The sequence below is a fragment of the Cricetulus griseus genome, chromosome 8, assembly GCF_003668045.3.
Source record: "Cricetulus griseus strain 17A/GY chromosome 8, alternate assembly CriGri-PICRH-1.0, whole genome shotgun sequence".
Classification (NCBI taxonomy): domain Eukaryota; kingdom Metazoa; phylum Chordata; class Mammalia; order Rodentia; family Cricetidae; genus Cricetulus; species Cricetulus griseus.
This window is the reverse complement of record NC_048601.1, coordinates 48,596,180-48,619,092: the sequence shown is the minus strand read 5'-3', so window position 1 is coordinate 48,619,092 and position 22,913 is coordinate 48,596,180. Positions and strand designations below refer to the sequence as shown.

General features: G+C 41.3%; 1 protein-coding gene across 1 annotated transcript; it reads right to left on the bottom strand.

Annotated features, from left to right (window-relative positions):
- Positions 1 to 19,540: 19,540 nt before the first annotated feature.
- LOC100769812 (eukaryotic initiation factor 4A-I-like) lies at positions 19,541 to 20,691 on the bottom strand. Its single transcript, XM_027428934.2, has one exon. The coding sequence runs from the start codon at positions 20,651 to 20,653 to the stop codon at positions 19,541 to 19,543; it is 1,113 nt and encodes a 370-aa protein (XP_027284735.2). The 5' UTR covers positions 20,654 to 20,691.
- Between the last annotated feature and the right edge of the window lie 2,222 nt (positions 20,692 to 22,913).

Below are 22,913 nucleotides of genomic sequence, written 5' to 3'. Positions count from 1 at the left end.
ATTTTAGGGCTAGAGACCATGGCAGTCCCTGGCAGGATTACTTTCTAATACTCATAGTCATAAATGTTTTTAAAATTACAATTTATTAGCTGTATCCTATTTTCTGAATCATTGATTAGTCTCCCACTAGGTAGGGTTTTCTTGATTCCCTTCTCAAATAAAACCCCTGAACTCAAACCAGCTTCTAGGGCCCTTAAGGCATACAAATGAATGCATGTTCACCCATTCTCAAGCCACTACTGCTATACATTTGTATCACATTGTTTGATGTAAGTACAAACACATTTTTAATTAATTAAATCTGGCTCTGAACTCTAGTCAGTACTGTGTGTCCTAATGTCTCTGGTCTCCGTCCACCATGGTGGCCACAGAAATACTTATTTTCTGTCTTAGTAACTGCTCCATTGCTGTGAAGAGACACCACAACCAAGGCAACTTATAAAAGAAAGCATTAAATTGGGGGTTTGCTTACTGTTTCAGAGGGTGAGTCCATGATCAGGAGGGTGGGAAGCATGGCAGCAGGCAGGCAGGCATGGTGCTAGAGCAGTAGCTGAGAGCTCACATCTGGCCCCCAAACATGGGGCAGAAAGAGAATGAGATTGGGCCTGGCATAGGTTTTTTTTTTTTTTAAACCTCAAAGCCCACCCAGGGCCACATCTTCTTCAACAGAGTCACGCCTCCTAATCCTTCCTAAACATTCCACCAACTGGGAACCAAGCATTCAGATTTATGATCCTACTGGGGCCATTCTCATTCAAACTACCATACTGTCCAACTCTAATGCTGATTCAAAGTGAGCAACTTTCATCTCCTCATGGAAGACCAAGGCGCACACTTTTCTGCAATTATTCACAAATTCAGAATTTGGTGTGGACTGTGCTGCAGATGTTCCTCAAGGTTCCACTGCCTCCTGGGCACACTGGAAACCCTAGGGAAAGCCCTGCTCTGAGGCGGAGCATTGCATCTAGCCCCACTTCAGAATCCAGTGCCCAATGCCACCCGCTCTGACACAAGCAAGTTGGCGTGCTTGTCTACACAATCTGAGGCTTGAAAGTGAATTTCTTCATATCTGAAGGTGTGAGTTTAAGTTGAGTGTGTGTGTGACAGAGAGGGGGGAGAGAGGGAGAGAGAGAGAGAGATAGAGACAGAGGGAGAGGGAGAGAGGAAAAAGGAGAGGAAGAGGGAGAGACTAGACACAAAAGTATAGAAAGAACATCATTTAATTATCCTAAAAACTCAACAATACTCTCCCTTTCCTAGGCAATTCAAATGTTTTATTCCTTTCTAATAGTATATAGTCCCCCTCAAGAAAAATTATTAATATTGGTGTATATATATATATATATATATATATATGTGTGTGTGTGTGTGTGTGTGTGTGTGTGTGTGTGTGTGTGTGTGTGTGGCCATTATTGCTAAAATGACTCATTCTGTTACCTTGTGAAAGTTTGAGGACCATTATGCATTAAGGAGCTGAAATGGGGATAGGAATGGGGAAGGCAGGACAGTCCCCTCACAGATGGAGTGGGAACCCTGTACACAACACACACTCTAGTCCTCAGCTGCACTCTCAGCATTTATTCTGGAGGGGGCTATTTGTTCCCTGTTATAGCCATCGGCTGGCACAGGGTAGGTTAGAGGACAAGTGGGCCAGGTACTTTGGAGGCTCCGCACTTTGAGAACCTTTTTTCTTTTAGTAGGTATAACTAGGATTTCAGACAAACCCTAGAAAGTAGCACACACTGGCTACTGAAGGTCTGCAAATGAAGGAGGGGGAAAAGGCTCTTTAAAGGAGGTGGGGACAGAGTTCTAGTCCTAGGTTGTGCCATCTTCAGCTCTCCACCTCATCTCTCTGCTCTCTCACAGCAACCTGGATGCAAACCCTAAGTGCTAAGTGTCTGATTGTGTGAATCCATGCACCCAAACAGGGGCGATCAATGTGGGTACAAAGGGCCATTAATCATGCCAAGCCACAAGCTGGACTTCTATCAGATTAATTAATTTCCAGCTGATCTCTCCCCACATTTTCTCATATCAACTCTAGCTAACTATTGCTCTAATGATTTGCAAGAGGCAACTCCTCATTATCACCTCAAATATTACCATTTAAAAAAACCCTATAAGCAGCATGTTCAGTTGAGGAAAGAGCAGGAAATAAGTGGGTAATTATTCTTTTGTTAAGTTTTCAAGGGTGAGGTTATAAATACTTTACTCACTGGTGTGGCAACTCATGCAATTCTGTTAAATTATAAACAATAATCTGACTCTGGTTGTTATGGTAACACACACATACAAACAAAGGCGAAAGAGTTCACTGTTAAATTTTCCTTGAAACAACCCCAAAATATGGTCTCTAAGTATGTGAATTCTATAGACAATAGCACTTTAACTTTCTCAGAACTCTGTGGGACTGCAAGGGATGCCTGCCTACAGCTGTGTGAGCTTCATAATTCCCTTGGAGCTGGAATCGGGAAAGCAATGAATGCTGGAAGGAAAGAGAAGTCTTACTTTGCCCTCAGGACATCTCCCTCCAAACTCCCACCTCTATTAATATGCAAGGCATGAAGCATTAAATGTCATGCCCATGCCATACGCTAATGCTTAAGCACTGTGCAATCAAAGTGTAGAATTCTTTTGCCAACATATTTGGACTAAAATATCCCATTAACCAGAATAAAAGGTCAAAACCAGATTTCTCCACTTTGCTTCAAGTTTTCCACCAAAATGAGTGCAACTAGGGGGAAGACAACTCCAGACTTTTTAACATGGAATTTCTACTAGAAAATAAAATCCTCAATAGAAAGATCTCAAACATATCAAATATCACTTTACTATATGTGAATAAAAGTCTATGGCTTCATTTAGGAAAGGAAATCTATTAAAAGACATTTGACAAGAGAGTATATTATTGTTAGGTCCCATATAATTTTCATTAAAATATTATCATTGTTATTGGGTACGTGCATGGACACACATGGAGATACAGAGAGGGAGACAGACAGAGAGAGAGAGAGAGAGAGAGAGAGAGAGAGAGAGAGAGAGAGAGAGAGAGAGAATGCCATCGCACATATCTGGATGTCAGAGCACAACTTTGTAGTCAGTTCTCTTTTTCACTTTTGCATGGTTTCCAGTAGTGGAACTCAGGTCACCTTTACAGACTGAGCTGTCTCAGTGGCCTCTAGATAACTTGTTTATTGCCACTGTTTTTCATATTACTCCTCTGATCATTTTATCCCAAACATACCCTTAATGATAGCACTAAGGAAGGATGCAAACCATGGATCGCAGTTTTATTCCCAAGCAGAGCTCACTCTGTCATTGACAGTCCACCAGTATCCAATTCTGGAACGTTCTTGCAAATGGCTCTCAAATCTCTATTTCCTGCATCAATAAGATCCAATTGACTCTAGTGACTGAGAGTTTGCATGTGAATTTGAACAAGGCTACTTCTTCCAGAGAATTGTCAAAACTGTCTCAAATCGTCAGCAATTCCTCGTGCAATTCTCTTCTGGGTCAGACAGCATATTCACCTCCTTCTACTTCTCAATAGAAGTAAGTTACCCTCCCTCCCCTGATGCCATTCTATGGGATATACCTAGCCCAACAAGATGACTATGTAGGCTTTGGTGTAAGCACTAAAGTGGAAGGCACTGCTCTGTGTTAGTGGGCTATGTAAACACTTGGCTGTTCCTAATTTGCTATAGAAGACAGGTCTTTTGGATGTGTTTCCACTAGCTTGGTATCTGTAATTCATTTGGTTCATTCTCGATTCCTCTACAGTGCAGAGTTAATTTGCTATTCAAATTTCACACCTGCAGTTTCCATTTTCCTGTGTGCATAGCACACTTTCAAATCTTGACATCAGAACAGCATCCCTCATGTCAGCAATAATTGCAACCTAAAGCTTAGTACAATAGGACAACGCTTTCTGGCTGCAAAAAACTCACCCACGGTCTCGCGTTCTTTTCTTGGTCACCTCATGCCTTGTCTCTTTTCTACACTTATTTTAAATGGGCAAATGAGAGTCAAAATTACATCTTCATGAGGTTCATGAGTTAGCTCAATATATGTACACACCACACAACTAGCTTTTTAGGTAAAATCCTGGTTGATTCAAGTATTGCATAGCGGAAATGCGATTGTGACATGACAGACAAGGTCACATGACAGACAAGTCCACTATCCTGCTGGCGTTTATGCTGTGGAGATGGAGAGTAGAGGTAGTAAATCATTACACAGAATGTTCAGCTGCACTAAGGTCACTTTAATAGACAGACAAAACAAAGAACAAATGCAAATGCTATCACAAACATTTCCTGTCTCTAAAAGGCTTGGAAGTAGAGAGATCAGCACATTCTGCTTGCTTTACCATTCAGAGACTGCTAAGTACCCTGACAGCACCAGATGTGAACTCCAAAGTGAGTGGCATCTGGTCCAGCACATTTGGGAGTAGGCTTGGCTCTCAAATGTGTCGCAAGATATCTGCAGGGATCTCAGAGACTTTTATAACAGGACCAGCAACTTATAGAGTACCAAACGGTACTCTATAAGCAGGGGCCTGTTGGGAACATCCTGTAACTTCAGAATGCCCCCAGAGGGATTGCTTCCTCTCATAGCCTTTATCAAAGCAGTGTTCACCAAAGCCAGCACTGTGTCCTTGGGACAGTGTGTGCTGCCAGAGTAAGACTAGAGGTCACAGTTAAGTCCCTACAACTGCCAAGAGAGTTGGGGACATCGGGAAGAGGACAAAGGCACTCTTGAGAGCCAGGAGGAGAGTGCTGGACTGACATGCTTTTGTCCTGACTCCATCATTAAGTGTTTGTTTGAAAAAGTGGCTGGCCCATTTCATCTCCCTGGGCTCCATCCTATGGTGACTGCATGGTTTAGACTGTCTCTGAGAAAGACAGGTTACTGACATGACCAAACATACATTGCACCTGTGTAATTTCTCTTATCATCTCCATATATGGGTATCTGTGTAGCCGATCTGAACACATTTCTCCATCTGTAAAATAGGAATAAAGACAGCAGGTAGAGGGTTTGTCACAGTGCCTACATAAATCTTAAGTATCAACTAACTTTTCTTTAGGATTTTAAAACATGCGAATATGTGTGCAGCATATATGTGTGCATATGTGCATTTTGTTGTGTAAGTGAGCCTGAGCCTGGGTGTGTCTTTGTGGAGGCTTAGAACAGGGTTTACTGCTAAAGACTTAGTTAAAGGCTTGAAACACTTTATTGAAGCAGGGTTTCTTGCTTCACCTAGGCCTCACCAATTGCAGCTAATCTAGATAGCTAGATGCCTTAGAGGATCCCCTGCCTTCTGGGTTCTGCCCCATGCCTGCCTGGGTTTACATGGGTTCTGGGCCTCATGCCAGCCTGGGTTTACATGGGTTCTGGTCCTCATGCCTGCCTAGCAAGTGTTTTGTTCACTAAGCCATTTCTTCAGCCCTCCTTTAGTGTTAAAAGAAATATATACAATTAATTGATTTGCTGAGGAAGTAAATTAGATCAGCAAGGGCCATGTAACTTTTCACAAAATGGGCCACCATATAAGAACATCGAAAAATGTCACTTGCCATTTTTATTCTTGTCAACTTCTACTCTTGATAGTGGAGTCTATAAATTCATGAAGGGGTGAATAGGACAATGTAGGGAGACACTGTAGCCCTGCCTCCTAGTAGCCCCTACAGGTGTGCCTGGCCACGCCCGTGGTCAGGGGAGGTCGAAGATGACGTGGGGGCAATTCTTAAGAGGCCTCAAACACGTGGAGGGCCCTTCTCTCTGGCCACGCTAGCTTGCGGCCTCTGGGCACGCTCTGGCTTGCGTTTGGGCTGGTGTTTATCTGAATAAAGAAATCTTAGCATTACGGCCTATGGATCATCTTTGAGCAAGCAATAGGACAATTATTTATTCAGGAAGTATTTACAGAGGAAAAACTTGATATGAAAATGGCACTCTGCTAGTCCCTTATGATGGAGATACAAGAATAATGTAACTTTTTGCTGCTTAAAACATAATTGGGAGTGGGTGGATAAGAAAAACACAGAATAATGAAAATTCAAAGAAATATGTAATCATGAGCCAAATTAGAGGGACACTGGCAAGTATATTGGGGTACACCCCCACTACCAGCTTTAGAACTAAAAGAGATTAGCCAAAAAATATTGAAAAAGACCCTCTCCTAGACATCTTGGCTTGTTAGAAAATTCTCTCATCTATAATTAGATGGCCATTTCTGCATGTGTATCTAGAGTTTTCTTCACTCAATAGCTTAGGTATTATGAAAGCACAGAACATAAAAACCTTGTAAGAAATTACCTTATATTTTATCGTTTATTCAGGGAATATTGTTATTAATGTTAATTGCTTGATTTATTTGTTGGTTAATAAAGTATCTCCATGATGGATATAATCTGCCAACAGCTGAAGTATCAGCTGCTTGGCAATGCTGAGGGGGAATTGTTTCTTCCTCAACTGGTGGTCTTAGTGATGGAATTTAGTTGATGCTGTAATCTTTTCTGTATATATACAAAATACATTTATACAAATACATACAAACATGTAGATGTGCGTGTGCGTGTGTGCGCGTGCGCGTGCGTGTGCGTGTGTGTGTGCGCGTGCGCGTGCGCGTGCGCGCGCGCGTGTGTGTGTGTGTGTGTGTGTGTGTGTGTGTGTGTGTGTGTGTGTGGCTCAGACTGGCCTTGAACTCTCTGTGTACCTGAGAATGACCTTGTACTTCTGATGCTGTTATCATCACCTCCTTAGTGCTGGATTACAGATGTGAGCCACCATGCTCAGCTTATACAGCCCTGGGGATTGAATCCAAAGCTTCACATATGCTGTCAAGCACTTTACCAACTATCCCCAGCCCCTCCCTTTACAATTTTAATGATAAAATGTAGTTTCTAGATTTGACTCCCCCATAAACTTCATCTTAAATCACACACATTCCATTCCCCCCTCAAGATACTGACAAGACCAATACCACCCTTTATGTCTCCCCTTCTCTAAACCTAAGGAGCATATGAACTCTGATACCCAGAAGCTCCCAGTGGTCAAGCCTCTAGCCCACTGCCTCAGTGGGACTTTATCTCTGATAATCCAACGACTCCAGTAAGTACAGGGACATTTGTTTCAGATCACCTGATCACAAGACTCCATGCCCCATCCTGGACAGTTGTGACTACATCATTTCAAAGAGAAAAACTGTTCCTAGTCTTCTCTGCGCCCCTCCGCCAAGTACCCCAGAAATAACATTCTTTAAAGCACAGTCACTGACTACAGTTCAGAACAGACTGCTTCCTTTAACTTATTCACATCATCTGCGACTTTAGCCTTCTAAATTATTCACCAATCCTTACCCTGTGTGCCTAGTATGCCTCAGACACTGTTCCATGTCATTTGCATGCATTCTCCCATTTAATTCTTCCGGGGATCCATGAGGTATATACTTCCTGACTGACATTATTCTGGTGAGGAATGAGGCTCAGAGAGGTAAAGGACTTACCTACAGGAGTCCAGATAGAAACTGATGGAAGGTGGATGCGAAGTCCTGGCCTGTTATTCACTATGCTGCAAGGCTGGTAGCTTATTAGTATACAAGGGGTTGGCCACATTGCATAATTTCCCCAACTGCTGTGTAGTTTATGGAACAGTGTAATAAAGGTTAAGGTAACAAGCTCCAAGGGCAAGCTGATTCTTACTCTACTACTTAATATTCATATGGCCTTTAGAGAGTCATTTAACCCCTCTCAACTCAGTTTCCTCCTTTGGGGAAGAATAATGGAATCTTCTTGCAGGGTGTTTGTGAGAATTAAACATGGCGAAACAGGATATGTACATAGGACAGTGTCACATGCTCAACAACTGTCATTGAACGTTAGAACAGTGAAATCACTGAATATTAATGTTCAGTGAAGTAAGGATGGGCTACTCCATTGTCTTGGAAGAGACTGGGACATCAATGGGTGAAGGCTTAGAGAGGAAGATAGGAGAGAGGGAAATCTGATGTACAGGAAAAAAAAAAATTAGAGCCAAAGACGAAGTGCTTAGAAACAGGTGCTGTAAGCAGGGGAGCCCGAGTACAGCTCCCAGTCCCGGAATTATGATGTTTTCACCTCCCTATCATAGATTTACGTCTGGATGCAATGCAGACGTTGTCAGAAAGAGGGGGCACAGAGATGCTACGTAGAGGCCTTGGCTGCTGTCCAGGGCACTTGGGCTGTATGTCTCTTGTTTTCTTCTGAATTATTTATCCCGAGCATCTGTGTTACATTATCTTTATGTAATGTCACTATGGAAATGGGAGAATGTGTGTTCCTTTCTCATTTGTCCACTGACAGAGAATGTGCCCTGCAGCTTCCAGGTGTCTTTTCTGTTTCTCTACACTCACATCTGCAGCTAGCTCCCTGTTCCTGCAGCACATGCCTTCTCCTTGGGGGCAGAGTGAAGCCAGCCTCCAGCTGGCTCAGGGATGACAGACAGCCCTCGATCTGCTCTGCTTAAAGATAAGCACAGTTACTTTTGCCAAGGGCTCAGCTGCTCACCAACCCCTATCACCTAAGCGACCTACATTGGATCTGGTGCTTGCCAATGTCATCCACATATGAGCTGGAGTCTCAGCCCAGGTAAAATGGGAAACATCATGGGCACTGTGAACATTGGGAAGACTGTTTCTGAAGACTCTTTAGAGTTTCTACAACAAACCCTGAAACTTTAACAACGGTTTGACAACATATTGACCAGGTGCTTAATACTTATTAGAAACCAAGTTACATACTTCACATTAACTGAATCATAACCTTAAAAGACATTTTCTTCATTTTAAACAAATGGGAGAAAATTAAGTTCTGACAAGTTATGCAACCTATCCAAGTTCACCACAGAGTGAGTCAATACCAGAGCTCAGATTCAATCTCAATCTGATCTCCTTCCTTCCTTCCTTCCTTCCTTCCTTCCTTCCTTCCTTCCTTCCTACCTTCCTTCCTTTCTTATCCCTTCCTTTCTTTCTCTCACTCTCTTTCTTTTCTTCCTTATTTCCTCCCCCCTCTATCTTTCTTTCAGCATGCATATGTTTACCTGGTTTGCCTGTGGGGTGCACATATGTGTCTGGGCAAGTGTGGAGATTGACATCAGAGTCACCCTCAATCTATCCCTATCTTATTCACTGAGGCAAGGTCTGTTGCTGAATCCAGAGCAAGCTGATTCTGGCTAGGGATGCTATCTCGGCCCACTGAGTTCTGGAATTACAGGTAGCCACAACACCTGCCTGGTTTGCACATGGTTCTGAGGATCCAAACTCTGTTTTTCAAATCTGTGAAGCAAACATTTTATGCATGGAGCTATGATACTAATGCCTCTTTCTTTTTGATTATCAGTTGTATAAAATATAGATTTCCATTTCTTTTATCTTAGCCACTCCATGATTTTGTATTTAAAATGGTTCACTTATAGGCAGAACACAAGTCAGTTTTATATGTTATGCCATTTGACAATATTTTTATTTCATTTGTTTTTTAAGTTTTATTTTATGAGCATTAGTATTTTGCCCTCATGTATGTCTGTATTCTGTTTACATGCATTGTGCCAGTGGAGGCCAAAAGAGGGCTAAGACCCTCCATGTGTCTCTCTTGCTGGTGTGTAAGGAATACATCAAAATGGGTATGTAGAGAGTTCTAGTTTCTTGTGTTGTCACAATGGGATAACTATGAATCTTCAAATTGGAAACTATGGTCCACTACCAGGCTCTTGAAGTTTAGTCTTCTGGAGAGCAAAATCTTCAAAATAAGTGGATTTTATAGTAAGGTTCATCATATTTTCAAAATAAATGGGTTTATATAGCAAGGCTTATCACAACAGGCACAATGTGAAGAATTGCTTCAGCAGAAAACATGACCATACAAGACATGGTTGTATTGATACAGAGGGCTGGATTAAAACTGATAAGATGTCCATTACCATGACATTCTTTCAGATGCTAAGCATATAGTATTAGTATTAAAAAGGAAGATTTTTTTTTGTCACAGTAGCTTGCTGTCCTGGAGGCTCTTGTTTCTCAGAGGTCCTCAGAATGCTGGACACTTGAGCTTTTGCTTCTGCATATTATGTCCCAAGAGCCTCCAGGACAGCAAGCTACTTGTTCCCACAGACTAGCATGGGCCTCAGAATCATTTTATGAATTGAAAACTGTGATTCTGATGTAATCCCTCATGTTATGACAGACAGATGTATAAGACTGATGATACATGATACAAAATTTGAGCAATCATGATTGACCTCAAGATCATTTATTAAAACCAATAAGGATCTTATACTTGGATGAACAGTGTTCTAAACCCGGGACTCTCATCTCTAAGTGTTATCACATCTCAAAATACAGGGAAAAAATCATGTGGGTTTTCTGTCATTTGGATCCAGTTTCCCAGACCTTTTATATAATTACCATCAAACCTCTCATCTACTCAAACAGCAGGTGATCATTTATGAAGACAATAAGTGTATATGGCTTGTGCGGTCACAGGCATAGGAGAAAGATGCTGTTACAGAGCCTAGGAAGCCTCTGAGAGCTAGAAATGCTTAGGAAAGTGTCAGACAGAGCAACTTTCTAACTTCCTCTCTCAGATTGTAAGAAAGGACTGAGTCCTTATACAATAAAGTCATTTTCCAACCAGGGTGAATACTCGTTTTCTTGACTGTCTTGGGTTTTCAATGTCTGGAAATTAGCATGGGGTTCCTAGCACTAAGCCGAGAAATATTTTCTAATGTTCAATTGGCCATATTAATTTCAAATATGCATGTTTGTCAGTCTATGTTACAAATACTACCACACATAGATGAGGTCACTAATGTTCTTCATCAGCAACAGCATAGGAAGTAATCCTGGCATGACAGAGACTATTGTTCTTTATACTGTAGACAAGATGATTTAATTAGTTGTAAGAAAATAGATGAATTTTGAGCTATAATTTATAATCATAATTAATAGTTTTGACTTTAATTTTAACAAGTACATCTGGGTAAGTAAGAAAAATAACTTCTTATGAAAAACTAATGACTGTAAGTTCAGTTTTTATCATGGAAATTTAAACTTGCATTCTTGATGAAATACATTAAAACTGTGAGCATATTGAAAACTATTAGATATCATTTTAAAAATCAATCAGCTTATTATTGCCAATAGAATGTAAAATAAATACAAATTATAACCATACTAATGCAATTAGTAATTTCCATAGAATGAAGGCTGTAAAAACAATTTATGTAACAACACAAGAATTTTCATTATAATATTGCTTATTTAAATATCACTATTTTAATACCCACAACAGAAATTAAAAATTAAATTCAGTTGACTTTGATATGACAACTGGCCATTTAGGAAAAATGCCTTTACATGCACCTTTTATTATTAAATAATGAAAATGTGTTTGTCATAGTAGGACTGAACTCATTTTACTTCATAGCTTGTTAGGAGGATTTATGGCTTTTAAATGTATACCTGTGGGGTGGCATTCTATCCATTCTTTTGTCTTGGTCTCATAGATGTCAGAGTAATATGATAAGGAAAGAGGAATTCTTGCCAAAATTACAGTTTAGGGTGTGTGTCTCTTGAGCAGTGACTGTAGCTACAATGCAAAACAAATCTCCAGTTGCTTCCTACATTAATGTTCACTAAAACTTTCTCTTAATGTGAATAGTCTCTTTTATGTTATTTTTGCATGCATGCATGTGGGAGCAAGTGTACATGCACATGTGTGGGCTCTGCATGTAGAGAGCAGAGGTTGACATTAGATATCTTCTATAATCATTCTCCACTTTACAGAGAATCAGGGTCTCTCACTTGAACCCCCGGAGCGCACTAATTCTGGCAAGTCTAAGACAGTGAGCTTGCTGTGGGGATTCCCTGTCTCTTTCCCTAGTACTGGGATTACAAAGTGGCTGCCATACCTCTCTGGCATTCATGTGGGTACTAGGAATCTGAAAAAGTCCTCATGCTTTTGGACAGACACTGCTCACATCTCCCACATCCAAAGCAGTTTTTTGGACAGCTAAAACTTTGTTGTCATTGATTCATTTTTCCACTGACCTTGACAACCTGTAAGGATTTGGGGTTTGTGGAAATTCAAATTCATTTCGGCACATGCCACCTGTGAACATGGATTGCACTTCCCTCTTGGGTCTTGCAAAGCCCCGCCCCCACACCATTGCCTTTTCTGTTGTTGACTCTCTAAATCAACCAGTCTCTGTTTCTTGTCAGAGCCTCTTCTCCTTAATTCCCCCTCTGCACTTCTTCCTCCTCTTCTGCCTCCTCTGTAACATCAAAATGCACCTGTTCTGTTTCCCAGCTCCCTTGGGTGTGTTCTCTGCCTGGCATGAAGGCTTCCCGACACCCTGAATGATCTCATTAAATCACTTGCTTTAGCAAGGGGCAAGGCAGGAGCTGCAGGGAGACTCCAAGCTTGTCTTCCAGCAGAAAGATGCTGGTTACTATAGACTTCGTAAATTAAGTACTCAGAGTTTTTTGTTTGTTTGTTTGTATTTTTTTAAGGCAGCCTATGCACCTGTTTCTTTCGCATGAAAGTTCGAGGTGAGCATTGAGTGCAGTATGGAGATTTCCCTATGCAGAGGTCCTTATTCTGTTACTGGGGTTACTATGCAAAGTTGTTCTTAATTACACACACAGGTCTATGCTTTTCTCGGAAGCAGTTTATCCTTCACTCATTCTAAGCAAGCAAACGTTTATATTGCTTTCTGCTAAGGAATTTTGAATGTCCTAATAAGAAAATGGAAAGAGGTAACTCTGCCCCTGCCCCCCTTTTTGGTAAAAACGTGAGCTGATGAGAATATGGACTGGGGAGAAAAGAGAGGGATTTTTGTTTTCCTCTTAGATTGAGAAGTAGATGGATGCTCATGACCCTATGAGTACTGGGGACAATGTTATTCTTTAGAGATGCTTCTTACATCTAAACTAAGGGGCTTCAGAGCATGGCTGTCATACATATTTAAGAATATGAAATTCAGCTGGGCGTTGGTGGCACACGCCTTTAATCCCATCACTTGGGAGGCAGAGGCAGGCGGATCTCTGTGAGTTCGAGGCCAGCCTGGTCTCCAGAGTGAGTGCCAGGATAGGCTCCAAAGCTACACAGAGAAACCTTGTCTCGAAACCCCCCCCCCCACCAAAAAAAAAGAATATGAAATTCAGTCATTAGAAATGGAATTCACTTGTGTAGCCTTCACAAGGTCCTGAGGTCTCACCCCAGGGTGCCAAAAATGTATTACCAAACAGGACAGCACAGATGTTATTTTGACAAATGTGTGCATGAAGACATAGCATATTAGTAAAAAAAAATTATATGAAAGCCAACAAGCAAGTGTCATGGCACCTCACTGTAGAGGGTTCAGTGGAATGACAGCTTATGGCTGCATACCAGTTCTGGCTAAGCCTGACAACCTCAGAATAGTTTGTGAATCACTGAAAAGCTGCAAAAATAGTAGAGAGAGTCCCATGTATACTTCACCAAATTTCCCAGTGGTTCTCTTCTACCACTGCTAAGGAATACTTGTCAGGATAAGAAACCTACACAGGCATATTGCTATATAATAAACTCTCTAGAGCTCTTCTTCTACTTCTTCTTCTGCTTCAGGATACAGTCCTGGCACAACCTTGCACCTAGTTGTCACATTTCCCTAGGCTCCTCTGTGACAGTGTCTTAGTTCTTCCCTAGCCTGGACAACTCACATTTGGAGAAAATTTCCACACTTCATATTTTCTGCTGGTTTTCCACAATGTTAAGCTAGTTCGGGGGACAAATACCACCAAGGGAAGGGTCTCATTGAATGATGGCATAGTTCTTACACTGTCCCTTGTATTCATAAATATGCATGTGTGTGCATGTGCGTGCGTGCGTGCGTGCGTGCGTGCGTGCGTGTGTGTGTGTGTGTGTGTGTGTGTGTGTGTGTAGGTACACATTCATGATCATGCATGTGGAGGCTGAGGTCAGGGCCAGATACCTTTCTCAATTTCTTTCTATCTTATTTTTGAGACAAGGTCTCCTTACTGAAGCTGGGCCTCACCAATTCAGATAGACTGGGGATCCTCCTGATTTTGCCTTCTCCAGTGCTTGGGTTATAGTTGCATGCTGCTAAGTCCAACTGTTTTGTGTGTTCTGGGAATCAAAGCCAGGTCCTTGTGCTTGCATTCTCCAGCCCTACATCAACCAGATATTACACATTAGCACAAGCAGGTTAGGATTCATGGTTGCTCTTCTTATACTAAAGGGTTTACACTGATGCTGTCTGGGAGAATCACTGTTCTACTTGGCTTAGTCCAGGGAACTTAACAAAGCTCTAGTGACTCTTCCTGGCTGGTAAATGTTTTCATCAAGATGCCGAACTTATCTTCCTGTATGTTCCACTATGATCTGGGGACTGCCTAGATAAGGATCTATTTAGTACTTGAATTCTATTGAAATCTGCTAGAAATCCTTGCTTTCTACATTATTCAAGGCAAACGAAATGAGCTTTATTTGAATTCCCAGAAGAAAAAAACCAAACCACATAAATCTAAATTGTACTATGTATCAGGGACTCAAATATTCTTTCTTCCACTGTGGTTCCTGGAAGACAGGACCTCAAGCATAATAGCATACCTAGATCAGGTTTTATCAGTGTGGAATAAATTTAGAATTTATGATAAGAACTAGAATGAAAGTTACCAAGGTTATTAAAAACAATTATTCCTTACCTCATTCTCATCACAAGTCCCAGCCCTTGGTGTCACCCAGGTCACCATGCAGGCATTAATCAAAATGTTTCCTCCAGCCTAGCTGGAAATTTTGACCTGTGGATAATGATTGATGCTCTCTTCTTAGAGATTAGATGGCTGTTCCCCAGAGAAGCTGAGCAGGGCAGAGAGTGCTCACCAGGCTGAGCATCTCTTCAGCAGCAGGTGCACAGCTGCTCTGGCAGGGACCCACTCTGCCATTCTTTGTCAGAGTGACTCACTCCTAGGAGAGAACCCCTGTGTGTTCACAAACTTCTTTCTCCAGAAATCCAGGAATTCAGAGACTTTAATGAAACAGATGATTACTTTAAATTTATTATTTCAGTTTTTAAAAATATTTATGAATGAGGGTGTGTGCACATGAGTGATATGCCTGAGTAGGCAGAAGAGGTTGGGAGCTGTCCATTATGTGTGCTAGGAACCAAAATTAGGCCTTCTGCAAGGGCAGTGTGTGCTCTTAACTGCTCAACCATTTCTTCTCAGGCCTCCAATGTTATTAGTATTAGTTTAAATAGATATTTTCTACCAAAAATAGATCCTTCATGAAATGGGTAAATGAATTAGAAAGAGTTTTCAAAAGAAGCATAAATACCCATAAATATAAGGAAAAAAATCTTTGGCATCCTCAGCCATCAGAGTGAAAGCTCATAAAAACTACACTGATACCAATTTCATCCTATTCTGAATGACCACCATCAAGAAAACAAACAAAAATTAGTGTTACAAGGATGTGGAAAAAGAAGGACCATTATACTCTACCAGTGGAGATAGAAATGGATGCAATTTTTCTTTGTTTATGGTCTGGACAGTACACATTTGTTTTCTACACAGAATAAAAAGACTTTTCCTGACCTTAATGTTATCCATTTACCCACCAACCTATCCACCCATCAATCCATCCATCCACCCACCCACCTACTTATCCACCCACTCATCATCTATGCATCCATCCATGCATCCATACATGCACCTATCCACCCACCTACCCTTCAATCCACCCACCCACTCATCTTTCCACCCATCTCCTTATCTATCCATCCACCCATCCATTCATCCACCCATCCATCCACCCACCCCTCCACCTATCCATCCATTCACCTATCTATCAATACATCCACCCATCTACCCACCCAATCATCCAACCTTCCATCCATCCACCCATCCAACCACACATCCATCCATCCATCGATCCACCCATCCATCCATCAATTGACCCACCAATCCACTGCTAAGTGATTATGTGAAATCAATTATATTCAATCTCATCATACCATGAAACATTCAATTAGAAAAATTTCAAACCAAATAGAGAGCTTTACTGGTTTACATTTTAAGCAGAACCAACAGACTGCTCCGTTGATAGTCTTTCCAAGGTTAGAGGATTGTCTTTAGTGACACAGATATCTCAGTGACTGTGAGACACACTGTTCAGACTTTTTCCCTCAGCCTTCAGAGCCATCATGACATTTCTCTGGAGATACCCAGAGCACAGCAGAATTTGGAGTTGAGTCTCATGTTCCAATGGACAATTTTTGCCCCAATTGGAACTCATCAATCATCATCTGGCTGAGACCTGATTATAGCATTGCTGCTATAGTGGGTTGCTTTTCCTACTCAATATTCTTTTTCTTTCTCCTTTTCAATGGCTCACCCTGAAGTTCCCTTTGTCTGCTTCTGACACTTTCCTCTTTTGTCCTCCCTAGGCATTTCTCTCAATAAATCTCTTATGTATCTGGGGTGGTTTGAATGTCATGTAAAACAATCCTGTTTCTAATTCAAATAAAAAAAGTTGGAAAAAATAAAGAAAAAGAAATGAAGGATAAGATTAAAACTGAGTGGTGTTGATAATTTATCATAGGACTAATTCAACCAATTTAGCACTTATAGTAGATCTGCTTGTGCTAGGTAAAAACTGGGGATTTGGGAGGCTCAGAGGACATTTCCCATCTATGCATCATCACTAAAAGGACCAGAGACGGGACACTGCCAAGATGGGCTATTGTATGACATCTGACACTTACTGAAATACAAGGAATGGGAATTGATGACAAAAATCCCAAATGTTGGGGCTAACACTCTAAGAAAAGCTGTAAAATATCCAGACCAAAGATTATTTAAATTAATTTTCCGTAGTACCTAGGTCATGTTGGTAAATCTTGAGGTGTCAGGGCAATGAACTATCCCGCATTCCTGACTGTCTTCTCAGAACCTGGGTACATAATAGAAATATAAAATACTTACCAGTATTCATATACTTTGACATACTGATTTTACCCAAGGGTAAAATTTTACTTAGGTAAGAAAAGCTGTATTATATGAGTGTCTTTTAGTTAAAGATCAGAAAATGTCTATCAATAAAAGATTGGCTAAATATGTTATAGTATATAAAACAAGAGAATTTACCAATGCTTTTAAGAATTATGTAGATTAAACTTTCTAATATAGAAGCATGGGTACAGTTTACTACGTAAAATAGATATTACATTTTAAAGTATGTGTTCTTAACAAACAAGTATATAAATAAATGTGAATTATGTATATGTATACAAACATAATCGTTTATATACAAATACAGAAGAAAAAGTCTAAAAAATGTTGCTTTGAATGTTAATAGGTTTCCAAATGTGGAAGTTATAAGTGATTCATAATTTTCTCTTTTAATTTTCTGTGTTTTGTAGATTTTTTGTTATAATAAGGTGACTTTTTGAAATAAGGTGAGAATGTATAGAAAGTTCAGAGTTCATTGAATGTTTTCTAGCCAAAGCAAGAGAGCCATCCATTGTACAGAAGAGAGCACTAAGTCCCAGAAGAGAAACTGACCTGTTAGAGATGCAGATTAAAGACATGATCTCTGACTTCAACAGCCCAGTGGGAGTTTAATGAGTGTGTTGATTGATGTGATTGGCTGGAATTGATGTGGCAGAGTCTTAGGGTGACCTCATTCCACTGCTGAATCATGATAGACAGCTCACAGCGGGAACAGAAAAGTTCAATTCCTCCTCTGTACCAATTACACAAGGCCCTGCTTTTCCATCGATTGGGACATATCCCCATCACAAAGAAGCCAACACAAAGTGCCCAGACTTCCCTCTATGGGAGTATAATAAGCTACATCCTTATACCCAAAGCCTAATTTCTAGTGTTCGTTGAGGGAAACATTCACTCTAAAACTCATCTTACTTGGATCTTCTGAATTATTTTATATAAAATATATTTTGACAGAGGGGCCAGAGCTTCAGTTAATGATAAAAATATTCTAGAGCTAATGTTATCATTCTAATAACGTCATATTTGGTACTGTTATAGCAAGTGCTGTTGAGAAAAATGTGGGGATGATGAACAAGGTAAAAATTACCTTTTAAGGAGTCCAGGAGTCTCAGATGCTAGCTGTATGTCCACTGGGTTTGCAAGGCACTTTTTTCACTTCTGGATGACAGGCTGGGGAAAGGGGAATAGGTGGAAGAAGAGAACAAGACTTGATACTTCTTAATTGTTAAAAGGCCATTAAAATGTAAGCTGAAAAGGGGCCAAGACCAGGCTGGTGAAACCCACAGAAACAGTTGATCTGAACATGGGGGAGCTCATGGCCCCAGACTGATAGCTGGGAAAACAGCATAGGACTGATCCAGACCCCAAGAACATGGGTGTCAGTGAGGAGGCCTCAGCAATCTATGGGGCCTCTGGTATAGATCAGTATTTATCCCTAGTATATGAATGGACTTTGGGAGCCCACTCCACATAGAGGGATACTCTCTCAGCCTAGACACATGGGGGAGGGCCTAGGCCCTGCTCCAAATGATATGACAGACTTTGAAGATTCCTCCATGGAAGGCCTCACCATCCCTGGGTAGGAGAAAGGGGATGGGATGGGGGTTAGTGGGGGGCAGGGGAGGAGGGGAGGGAGAGGGAACTGGGATTGACATGTAAAACAAGCTTGTTTCTAATTTAAATTAAAAAAATAGGGAAAAAATGTAAAGCTGAAATAGACCAGAATTCTTGCACCCTTATCCATCTTCCTAATCCACTAATTCCTAAGCTCACCCAGTTAAGACAGGCACCAGTAGAATCCTCTGTTGTGTTGGCCAAGAACAGAAAATCATACAACTCTGTATGTTTTTATCAAAGAATCAGCAGAGACTCCCAGAGGCCCTGCTGCTGCCACACCTTCAGCAGGACAGGACAGGACAGGACAGGACATCAGCAGAGCCATGCACTCACAATAAGGGAAAGGAAAAGATTGTGGGAGGAAAGAAATCTCAACATTTTCCTTGCCAACAGTTTATTGCTTGCAAAACTATTACTCGGAGAGGGAAAGCTTTGTATTTAATAGGTAAATCAGAGCCAACCCAGGAGGTGTGTGACAGGAGACATTTAATTTCCCCCTCAGTGGGACATCTTATTCAATAGATAGTGGCTTAGTTGATGTTTTACCCGCCACCTTCTGCAGGAAAGTGGTGTGAACTCTAAATCGATCGCATCAGTGTCCAGAGCTCTGAACTTGGCTGTCCTGAGTTTGTTTTTCTTTTCCCCCTTTCCTTCTTTCCTTCTTTCTTTCTTTCTTTCTTTCTTTCTTTCTTTCTTTCTTTCTTTCTTTCTGCCTCAAAAAGTGACATTTATTCAAAGAGATAGAGAGAAAAACAAAACAAAAACAAGATGTCCACCCCTTGACTCCCTTCCCTCCCCCCTCCAGCTGTTCCTCCGCCCCCCCCCACCCAGGACTGAACCCTGGCTAGGGTCAAGTAGCAGTACAGCCCCTCAAATGAGGTCAGCAATATTGAGGGGAATCTCTTCAATGGAGGTGTTGTAGAATGTCTCAGTGTCTCGAAGAGTCCTCTTGTCTTCTTCTGTCACCATATTGATAGCCACACCTTTACGGCCAAAGCGACCACCACGACCAATTCTGTGGATGTAGTTTTCCCTGTTGGTGAGAAGGTCGTAATTGATGACTAAGGAGACCTGCTGCACATCAATGCCTCTGGCCAACAGGTCAGTGGTAATTAATACTCTGCTAGAACCAGACCGAAACTCCCTCATGATCACACCTCGTTCCTTTTGGTCCATATCTCCATGCATGGTGGAAACAGTGAAATCCCGGGCATGCACCTTCTCAGTGAGCCAATCCACCTTCCTTCTGGTATTGATAAAGATTACTGCCTGGGTGATAGTCAGGGTTTCATACAAGTCACACAACGTGTCAAGCTTCCACTCCTCTCTTTCCACATTGATGTAGAATTGACGGATACCCTCCAGGGTCAACTCTTCTTTCTTGACAAGAATCCGAATGGGGTCTCTCATGAACTTCTTGGTCACCTCAAGGACATCTGAGGGCATTGTAGCAGACAACAAAACTACCTGTGTGTTACAGTTAAGCTTTTGGAATATATCATATATCTGGTCCTTGAACCCACGGCTTAACATTTCATCTGCTTCATCCAGTACAAACATCTTGATGTATTTGGGGGACAAGTATCTCCGGTTAAGCATATCAAACACCCGGCCAGGGGTGCCCATGATGATATGGGGAGCTTCCATCTGCAACTTCTGCACCTCAGCACGCACATTGGTGCCTCCAATATAGGCATGACAAGAGGCACCCATGTAGTCTCCTAATGCCATGACCACCTTTTGAATCTGCTGAGCCAACTCAGGAGTGGGTGCCAGAATCAAAGCCTGAGTGGCCTTAAGATCTAACTCAATCTGCTGCAGAATTGATATGGCAAATGTAGCTGTTTCCCCAGTCCCAGACTGGGCTTGAGCAATCACATCATAACACTTGATACAAGGAAGAATGGCTCGCTGCTGGATGGCAGAGGGCTTCTCAAAACCATAGGCATAAATACCACGGAGGAGGGATTCTGAGAGATTCATGCCATCAAAGCTATCCACAATTTCATTTCAGTTACTGTTGATGACGCCTTCAGGCTCCATACCATCGTGGTCATTGTCTCTGGATCGAAAATCTTGACTCACAGACATGATCCTTAAAATCCCTTCTTTCTTTCTTTCTTTCTTTCTTTCTTTCTTTCTTTCTTTCTTTCTTTCTTCCTTCCTTCCTTTCTTTCTCTCTTTCTTTCATTCTTTCTTTTCTCCCTTTCTCTCTCTTTTCCTTCCTTCCTTCCTTCCTTCCTTCCTTCCTTCCTTCCTTCCTTCCTTCCTTCCTTCCTTCCTTCCTTTTTCCTTCTGCAGAACAAACTATCACCTCAGTGGTATGACTCACATGTTCTGCCCTTTTCCTTTCAGGGCATTATCTAACTAGAATAAAATATTTCAGTGCAAAATTGTTGGACTGCAAATAGGGTACAAATGCTTTTGCTCTCTGAAGATCATTTAAAATTGCCCAGTACATCTAAGTATCCCAAATATATGTGGCCTTGATTTATACAGAAGCAGAGACACACGTGAGTGACAGAACTGAACGTAAAGTATTTGAATTGTCTGGCAAATAGCCTTCCTACATACTTTATAATATAGTTCTTTAATCTTTCATAAGAATATAATTACACAATTATGCAACCGAAAGATCCTTGGAAATACAGATAAAAACCGAGTCCTTGTCTGGGCTCCAATTCTAAATAACTATGTAGTCTATTACTGTACCACCACCCTGAACATGTCTGATTCCTCTAATTAACCATAACTCTGGACAATTGATTCTATTATTTTCTCTTTTTAGCCATTAATTAAAATTTCCAAGAGTGGTGTGTCATTATTAAAGCAAATTATAGGACTATGAAGACTGTAATCTTCTCTTTGCCTTTCCCTTCCTTCCCCACTTCCTGCTCCTTCCCCTTCTTCCCCCTTTCATTTCTTCATTCCTCCTTTCCTTTTGAATGAATACAGAGCATATTTGGTAAAATAATCTCAACACAGAAGAACATCCATTTTGCACTCCATTTACACAAGCCTGGGAAGTAATGAGGCTGCCATGGGTTCAGTTACTGGCTCTGAAGGGCAGCAGTTGCCAATAAAGAATGGAAAGGAATGGAGGGAGCGAGACAAGCAAAAGGAAGAGAAACCTCAGCCCCAGTTTGTTCTGTGGCTTAGATGTTGTCTGTATGTTACTGTTCCCAATACTTATCCTAGCCTGTGACAGCAAATGACACATACATTGGATTTTCCTTAGCAATACATTCTCTTTATCACACCTCTCTACATTCCTACTGTGACAGCAAATCTTGGTTCTCAGTTTACTGCATCTGGAATGAACTAAAACACAAGCCATTGGGCACTCACTTCATCTGATTATTTAAAGTAGGAAGACTCTCCCTAAATCTGGGCTGCACTTTCTGGTGGCTGCCCAATTAAAAAAGACATGGGAGAACACTTTGCTTTTTGCCTGCTTGCCCTCTCTCTGACTGGCAAGTTCATCTATCCTGCTGCTACATTCCTTCATCAGTGTTAGAATCAACTTCTTTTTATTTTATGTAGACTCTTCATCATTAAACTCCTTCTCAGCCTTCTTTCTCCCTTTTCCCTCCTTTTTTATTAGAAAGAAAATTATTTTGCATGCCAATCCCAGATCCCTCTCCTCCTCCCCTGCCCCCCACAACTAACACCCTACCTATTCCATACCCTTTCTGCTCCCCATGGAGGGCGAGGCCTTCCACAGGGGGTCTTCAAAGTCTGTCATATTCTTTGGGATAGGACCTAGGCCAACCCCTTTATGTCTAGGCTCAGGGAGTATCACTCCATGTGAGATGGGCTCCTTCAGTCCATTCCTATGGTAGCAATAAGTACTGATCCACTACAAGAGGCCCCATAGATTTCCAAGGTCTCCTCACTGAAACCCACATTCAGGGGGTCTGGATCAGTCCCATGCTGGCTTCCCAGCTTCTTTGGGCTTCTAACATAGACAAAAGACCAGCAGCTTGCTAGTAATTTCCTGGTCCTTTTTTTTTTTTTTTTTTTTTTTTTTTTTTAGATTGAAAGGAAGAGATGCCATCATGGGTGAACTGAGCAGTTATCAGATTCTCAAGAGCTTCAGGCTCTCTGGTATGAGACAACCATTGCTGGACTGCATCCTGTAAATTACCTAATAGATAATATATATACACATATGTATATATCCACACAAATATATATGGTGTTTTGTGTGTGTGTGTGTGTGTGTGTGTGTGTGTGTGTGTGT